This window comes from Bactrocera latifrons, unplaced genomic scaffold (assembly GCF_001853355.1).
Source record: "Bactrocera latifrons isolate USDA-ARS-PBARC rearing strain unplaced genomic scaffold, ASM185335v1 scaffold_272, whole genome shotgun sequence".
NCBI lineage: Eukaryota > Metazoa > Arthropoda > Insecta > Diptera > Tephritidae > Bactrocera > Bactrocera latifrons.
Window position 1 is genome coordinate 272,914 of NW_017536319.1, and position 9,194 is coordinate 282,107.

The 9,194-nt window shown below is 33.7% G+C and overlaps 1 protein-coding gene across 1 annotated transcript; it reads right to left on the reverse strand.

Annotated features, from left to right (window-relative positions):
- Positions 1 to 670: 670 nt before the first annotated feature.
- On the reverse strand, positions 671 to 4,081 carry LOC108969974 (transcription factor MafB). Its single transcript, XM_018935034.1, has one exon. The coding sequence runs from the start codon at positions 3,528 to 3,530 to the stop codon at positions 2,208 to 2,210; it is 1,323 nt and encodes a 440-aa protein (XP_018790579.1). The 5' UTR covers positions 3,531 to 4,081; the 3' UTR covers positions 671 to 2,207.
- Between the last annotated feature and the right edge of the window lie 5,113 nt (positions 4,082 to 9,194).

Below are 9,194 nucleotides of genomic sequence, written 5' to 3' on the forward strand. Positions count from 1 at the left end.
AAATAATTAAATTAATGAATGTTGTATAATTAATTAAGAAACTCTCTCTTTTTTATTCGAATATTTTAAAATGTTTACAAATGTACCTTAAATATATATATATTTATGGGTATATACTTACAAATGCTTAACTTATCAACCAAGCGCGTGTTTAATTCACTAACTATACAATGTAACAATAATTATACATACAATTATTCATAAATCTTAATAATATCATATGTATAATAAGAGGTGTGTTCAAAAACTAACTGAAATTTTCATTTGTTAAAAAATATATACTCGTACTTTTTTGTAAATAGTTTACGTTTTGAAACAGTACAGTTAAAATTACTATAATGAAATCAAAAAGTTATACTGATATAGTATTTCAAAGAAATATATCTGTAAATACAATAAATTAGATATAATTTAAAAATTGAACTTGTAGTTTTGTTTTGCAATAGAAATATTGATGTTTAGAAATCTCATTTTCCAAAAACCAAGCCCATTGGGAAAGGCGATGCCTATAGAACAGGTTTTTTAACATTTTTATTTTTGCTTTTTGTTAGTGCTTTCAATATGATTGATGTTTTATGAATTTGTTTTTCTAAATTAAAACGATACATATAATAGATATACATACAATAGAATAACTCAAAGATAAAATTTAATATATTCAAGACCCATATTTAAGTATATACAACAATGTAAATAAAAATGAAACAATTGTTATTGTCGACTAGTTTTTCAGATCAAAAATGCGGTATTAACTGGTAGTAGCAGATGGTATAGAAAGTTGCCTACATGTTGAAAAATCAGGAGGATAGAGACATTGATCAAACTTCTCTTTTATATGAGAGTTCTTTACTCTCTTAATAATAGATACAGGTACTGAAGATAATCGAATATAACCAAACCTATATCTCACTTTTCTCTTCTACATGTTAGTTTTCGTCAACTAAAAAATTTTCGTGTTGGATAGAGTTTCACCACGTTGTATTAAAATATACTATACTCGTACTACCAAGTACCACATTAATATTTCTTAGAAGAAGAGGTAGAAGAGAGAAACAATTGATTATTGCTATCAACCAATCCTTTGCATTACAATAATATCACAAAAATATATTCTTAGATATTTCTTAACGATATTTATAGTACAATAACCAAGGTTTTTTTAATTTCATGTTATTGTTGCTTAAAGAATTTTACAAGTAATATTTTCCAATCTTTTAAGGTAACACCACTTATTTTTATTTGCTGTTTCACAATATATTTATGTATTAATTTAAAGTCTTAAATTCAATTAATTAATGCATAAATTTGAAAATGGACAAATATGTTGCAGAGCTTTGAACATAAGCTGGAGGACATGCATACTTGTAATATCTTTATTCACTACAATTGATTTACCAATTATGTACCTATTTACGTACATACATATGTATTTAGACAAACATATATTAGAATTACGACCTAAACACAACACATACTTATTATTTTATTGTCAAACGTTTATGAATGATTTTATCTAATAGCTCTTAATAAAATAAAAGTATGTACACATCTCGAATCGAATAATTATTTTACCCTTTCTGCTTAACTTAAACCGGAAGATATTGTGTCCACTTCGAACTCAGGAACTGATCCGATCAAAAAATATTAAGTTTAATATACAGTGAAGCTTTCCTAACTCGAATCACCCATAATCCTCAAAAAACTTCGAGTTATGGGAGGAAATTCGTTTGAAATTTTACATCTATTGCCAATTCAAGAGTATGAGTTATGGAGAACTTCGAGTTAAAGAGGTTCAAGTTACATGAAAGTCCAACTTTATGTGCAGATTGTTTATGGGATATGCCTATACATTACTAGGACACTCAGAGCAATGGGAGACGTCTCAAATAACTATTTGTGTCCATTTTACTTACAAACATTGATGTTTCTGCCGACTAAAGTCACAGAAAAGTTTTAAGTAATAATTACTATTTTAATGCTTTACACTAAATACGGCGTGCACTAATTATAAAATATCAGTAATTTCCTACACATCGCATTCAGATTATTACAGTGCTTGTTGGTTGTTGGTGTACATGCTGATGGTAGCGTGATGGCCATTGATGTGAGTGCCGATGTAAAGATTGCGTGTGTGGCAGATGATGGCTGGATGCTGCGGCCACTGCAACGGCGGCTGCAGCATGTTCTCCTCCGATAGAAAGTTGGCGTCAGAGATAAAACTCCGGCGAATTTTGACTCTCTGCATTACAATGTGGTTGACCAACGGTGATCACACCTGGTGTACTCCCATCGCTAGCATTCGCTAGAGCAGCAATTACACCACTACTATTTCCGCTCGTTCTTATTTGCAGACGTTGTTTTAAGTGATCGCGCTCTTGACAAACACGCGAAAATTCTAATTTCAAACGATGCAGATCCTGATTCAACTGACGATTGGTTTTCTCCAGCTCATGCCGTTGCTGTAGTCGTTTTGAGCGACAGCTTTGCGCATATCCACGATTTTTCAGCGTCCTACGTTTAGCCTTGAGCCGCACCACTTCTTCACGAGGGCATCCATGCAGGCGTTTATTTAATTCTCGTACGCTCAAAGTCGTTAACAAATCATCACTGATACAGTCATCAATACCTAAATTACTGGAAGTGCTATATTGTCTGGAGCAGGTGCGCGGTGAATTTGTGGATGATCGAGTAGAGCAGACCGACATTGGTCGATTGAGGTGAACCACTGAAGTCGTAATTGCAGCGTTAGATGGTACCTGACTGTCATTGCCACCACTGCTAAGACTGGTAGCGCCGTTGGGTATACTACTGTGATAAGGCGTATGCATGTTGATGGGTGCTAAGTGCTCTAGTGATTGAAAATGATGATGGTGGTGGGGATGGAGCTGCGATTGTGCCACCAATTGTCCATGATGATGATTGGCGGCCACAACTGACGCTGTGGCATGCATGTATTCACGTTGTCGCTCCCATTCCTCCTCATGAGTGGGACAAGCAAGTGGTCGTAAGTCTAATGGCTGAGGATCTGAACGCATGGAGTTAGGTAGCCACATCATTTCTTGTGTGAGACCAGTACTGGCGGTGGGTGGACGATGTGTTGGATATGAAGCACTTGTAATTGTTGCATACGTTTGGACACAAGTACTTCCATTAGGAGAGCTAATAACAGGTGGGGTTTCAGGCGGTGTCGATGGTACTCCACCAGGCACCGATGTGTTCACAAGGATTGCCTGCCCTGCCATAGGTCCGTGCGTATAGATTTCCGGTGGTGGGGATAATGGCTGCAATCGGCGATCGTCTATATGCCAGCTTTGTGGAAAAGATCGCATCTTGATGGCGGGTGGATTAGTTGTTTCCTCTTCCTCCGGAGTGATTGCTGTAGTTGTCCAAGTAATTTTTGGTGCTGCCACTGGACTGTGATCTTCACGTTTCACCCCAATAGCTGTAACAGTTGCTGAACCGTCCTCCAGGTGATCGAGCACGAATTCCTGCACATACTGTTCGGCGAGGTTTGGGTCTTCCATTCTCATTTAGAGTTAGTTTTTCTTCACACACTCTATTCTAAGATTATTTTTGTATTGACTAAGACACACTTTTGTTTTTGTTTTTTGTATTTGACGTAATGATGTTTAATGCTTATACGTACAGATTTGCACCCTACATTATTTAGTTTACATATTAATTTACACAGAATTATTAAACATCTTGCAGTCTATGTTAATTAAATCACGAATTAGAACAAAAACATGTTATCTACTGCATATTCTTTATTATTATTTTTTATGCACAAATCTTTTTATTTCAAAAGCAGCCCATTTCACTCTTAAAGTTAACAAAATCGACTCGGTTCGTGAGTTCTGCGACAACCACCTTTAGTAATGTGCTGATAATTACTAAGTATTATGAAGGTTGTACGTCGCGATAGTTACGGAATGGTCGAGCTAAGCTTTTCGTTGAGATATATATTCCCGGCAGTGAAAAGTAGACCGTTACACCGTATGCGGATCGTCGGATGTCGTGCTCTGTCGCGTCGCCTCGTTGTGTACGGCAACGCGCGTCATACTGGAATGCTTCTCCAACAATTCCGATGCTGCACTTTACCGGTAGTAGTAGAGCTTACTGTTAATACTAATAGAGCGTATATAAAAACCACCACCCATATTTAACGCAACTAAGTACAACTGCGCACTGTACACTACCGAATGATGATTGAATGAGTGTGAGTATGGATCCATGTATCCACATTCGTATTAAAAAACAAAAACACCCTATGATGGAGTCCCGTTATGTGAATACAAACAAAGCTGTTTGAGGCCAGTATTTGTGTTACCATGTGTTCCCGTAACGTCGCTCAAAAGTCTTGGCTCCTGAAAAACATCAATACAGTGGGACGAATATTGCCGTCTGCAGTATTTAACAATAATGACAACTTTATCGTTTGTGATGGTTTTAATGTTGCGAGGAAATGAAATTTTTTTATTAAAATGTCCCGCTACATTGTTGCATTGAATATGCAAATGCTTTAGCTTTATGTGAGCATTCCAATTAACAAAGCTTTGAATTTTCGAAATATTATATTACTATGGGAAGAGCAATACTTTGCCAATATTTATTGGCGCAACTCTGAATGGTTAATATTAATATTATAATATATATATATGTAATATATTAATTTAAATATGATATTATATATTGATATATATTTATTAATATACATACATAAAATATTTAAAACATTTAACAATCGTAAACCTCACTCAGAAATAAATAGATTTATTTCACATTGTAGTCTTGCGGTGGAACTGGTAGAGATCGCAATAGCAACAACTAATTTATGGAGTGGAATTCTCACAAGAGAATATACGGATTCCTCATTAATGTGGTATAGGCTCTATCTTCAAAGCTAAGTTTTATTATGAATATTTTCGATTAATTTTACGACAGTGAATAGTTCAATTAAAAAAACGCATATACAAATTTATTGTTTTTTCGTATTTTTAAAATTTTTTAATACTTCGAACCAAATATAGAAATTTTATAGAAAACCAAAATAAAGGGTTAATAAAAATAATTGATAATAAAGTATATTTCAGTTTTGTAATGGACTAAAATTTAACTAAGCAGTACCATTTATTTATTTTTGTTATTTTTTTTTTTTAAAGAGAGTGTGAGATACCGTTAAGTAAGTTGTAAGTAATGTTCGAACCTGTATTTTTTTGACCCAAGCCAAACTCAAATTAAAATTGCACCTAAGGATCTAACTCATTCTCTTTCTTATGGTATTCAACAAACAATGAAATAAAGTTTGTATAAATATATATACCATATTGCTGGAGATACACGACAATAATCAGTAAATTTAAGGAAATCCATGTACATAAATACATCCACATAGCCTATGTAGGCGTATGCATTTGTATGCGAAAATAGGAACGACCAATGTCTCACAATATAACACGGGACAAACCGAATTTATAAACAATTTTAAATAATAAGAGAAGATGGAATCTCAGTTTCATCCTCCGCCAAGATGTCATGCCAGAAGCATTCACGATTCTGAGAAGAGTCTAGGCTTTTATGGAGTGCTGAAGAAAGCGTATGCAATTCATTTCGTAATAACATAGTTTGGACAGTTTGGTTTTTTTTACATTACGTTTTGAAATGTCATGCACACTGTACCCTGTATGCTTATTATAAAAACATTTATAGCACCATTTCATATAGAGAGTTTGCTCCGAGTAAGCTCAATCACTATTCAAGTTCTCGTCCAACTGTAAGGGCTTCTCACGTGTTTTGATTGTAACATAGCCACTACTTTCGTGGTAGTGGTGTAAGAGTATATTTTATATTTTGGCATTGGTGGTGGTTTCCCGTATGTTTTCGGTGTTGGTTTGGCTTTCCAAGCTTTTGGTTGTTGTAGTAGAAAAGTGGGCGTTTTAAATTGCTGTCCGTAAAATGGTAAATACGATTATATTACATAGACGGATATCCAACGAGAGCTCAGCTGAGTGTAAATGTTTTGCGCAGCTCCGCCTATTTGTTGTCAAAAAAATCTCCGTTTGAACGTATCAGATAAAAATATTTTATTACAGTGTTTGCAATGGGTTGAGAAATCCTTACAGGTGCAACAGCAGCAGGTGCATTTACGATTATGTAGAAGAGCACGCAATAGTACAATGGATAACTGTTAACCTCAAAAATCTCTACTGATTGTGGTTTTAGGGAGGACGGATATTTACACGCCCATTGGTTATATAAGGAAAGGGATGCTAGGAATTACTCGTTTTAACAATTTTCATATGCAAATATTCATCTATGTATGTATGTACATACCTACATTTGTACGTAAGTACATACATACTTATGTAGGAGATTTTAATTGGCAGAACCTACCATTTTCCCAAACTCAACTACTAACATATATATGTACATACGTACGAGTATGATAATTGAAAACTATCGATTTACGAATACCTAAAGAAAACTACATAATATTAGTCTGGAGTTAAGGAAAGTAAGAACGACAACAATATGGAACTACAATATTTTAGCTGGGGCAGGTATAAAAAAAAGTGTAGCTTACTGAAATATGAGCGCATTTAATAATATCCCAATTCATAAATTATATAATTAACAGGACAGTACGAACTTTGAAATTTGTATAATAAACGAGCGCAACATGTTGGACACAGTATAATGGACTGGGAATATAACTATAAACAATTTTAATGGCCAAGTTAATACGAATCGAATCGAATTTGCTTAGTAACTTATTATTATTATTATTTATTAAAAGGATTAAACATTTAAAAAAAAAAAAAAAACAATATCCGACAGAATTCTTCCCCCTGCTTTATATCGAATAACTAGCTGCCAAACAAACTAATCGATCAAAAACATGTTCTTGTATGCAAAACTTTTTCATTTTTCAAGTTATCTTTGCGACAAGGCAAAGGTACAATTACAAAACCACTTGTCCAGAAAACTTTTTATTCGTGAAAGGTATTATAGCTTCGGTGAAATGAATGTTAAAGTATTTTCTTGTTTTACTATTTTTGAATTCACAAATTATTGACACTAAAGCATTTGAATACAAGGAGTGTGATTAAAATTTAGAAGTTCGTATATTACAAGGTGTGTTCCAAAGCAAACGGGACTTTTTGAATCTAGCGCCTCTCTATGCCGATTTTATCGATTGTCCAGTTCATTTCATGACATTTCATGGATTGGAAGTGAAGTTACTGCGTTTTATTTGTTAATATGTTTGTGTTATCAGTGGGAAATTGAGCTTTGAACAAAGATCCAACATTAAATTGACTAACGACCAAAAATTGCTCAGAAACCAACATTCAATTCGAGACATGTGACCGATTATTTTACCAAAAATCACATTTTAACCATTAACCAATCCCCGTATTCACCAGATATAGCATCGTGCGACTTCTTCCTTTTCGGAAAAATGCATTTGCCCATGAAAGGAAAGCGTTCACTCGTTCGACATCCTTTTGGACCGTGGAAAAAGCAGTATTGACGCAGAATTTTTTTGAATAAAATGAATTGATTTTGCCGAAAAAACTGTTTGTTATGTTTTTTTAAAGCTCTGTTTACTTTGGAACGCTCCTTGAATACACATTTTCCTTTTTCACAAATCATTACGTAGTTATTCTAGATTTGTTTTTAAATATTATCATTCATATACGTGTATATATAGTATCTACATAACTAACCATTCCTTCTTACAGCTATTTCTGTGGCTAACTTTTACATCTGGTATGTACCATTGCTGCAGAGTATTATAGTTTTAGTTCAGGGTGAAAAGTTGAAATCCAGTTGACTGTATGTCTGTCTGTCCGTCCGTGCAGCTGTAACTTGAGTAAAAATTGAGATATCTTGATAAAACTTGGTATGCAAGTTCTTCAGTGCAAAAAAAAATTCGAGTTCATAAATGGGATTGTGATAATCGAAACTGACTTTTTATTGTGTACTTGAAAAATTCAACATTCAATTTTTATAAAATAGATTTTCCTATCTGCGACATTAATAAAATGTTATTATCTTAATAAATTTTGAAGATTTTTATCTTACAGCCTTTTTATAAATAAAACATCTGTTTTACTTTACATAGTTGTGAAAACCAGTTTGATGGAGTCAATGGTCATATTTTAGTTCCGGGGGATATTCGTCCGTCTGTTCTTGCAAGCAGTTGCTTGAGTAAAAATTTAGATATTTTGATGAAATGTAACCACTGCCCCCTTACAAAATACTATTAATCGAAAACTTATCAATTGCTGTAACTAAATCTACCGATATGTGAGGTTAACGAAAGTCATGGAGCATCTTTTTCTGGTAATGATATAATATATTGTACAGCCTTAAATGGATAAAAATGAAGTCAAACACTATCCTTAGTGCCCACATACACGTATACATCTTATAAAAATGATATAAATGTATGACACTGCATACACTATAGTTAAATGTCGAAAATATGTGACATGGACCCACGAATTACTCCGGCGCTTATATACTAGACAAACTGGTTACTTCACAAAATTACGTGCAAACGATAGGATATATGCATACATCACTAATACTTAGCATATTTATTTCATATACTTACTTATATGTCCTGCAGTCAACTCAACTAGTTATAAACTATTAACATAGTGCCAAGACCAAAAATTAACGCAAGATTTAAATTTGCCGTCATTTATGTAGTAAAGTGTTGGAAACTAACAAAAAAAAAATTATATCGACAGCTGAACATTTAGGCTAAGTAAAAATGGTGCGTTTTACAGATTGTCTTTATAATTGAACAATATTTCAAATTTCATCAACAAATGATCATTTTTAAAGAAAATCATCCTAAGCGACGAAGCACATTTTCACTTTGATGGATTTTTTAATCGCCAAACCTGTCGCTTTTGGGGTTTTGAGAACTCACATGTGATTTTCGGAAAACAAATGCATCCTCAACATATGTATGATTGTTTGATGTCTATTTTGAGCTGGAGTCATAATTGGACTTTTTTCGAAAATTAGGCAGATCAAGCAGTGACTGTTACTGTTGCTCGATATCGCATGATAACCCAATTTTTTTATACTCTCGCAACAAAGTTGCTAAAGAGAGTATTATAGTTTTGTTCACATAACGGTTGTTTGTAAGTCCTAAAACTAAAAGAGTCAGATATAGG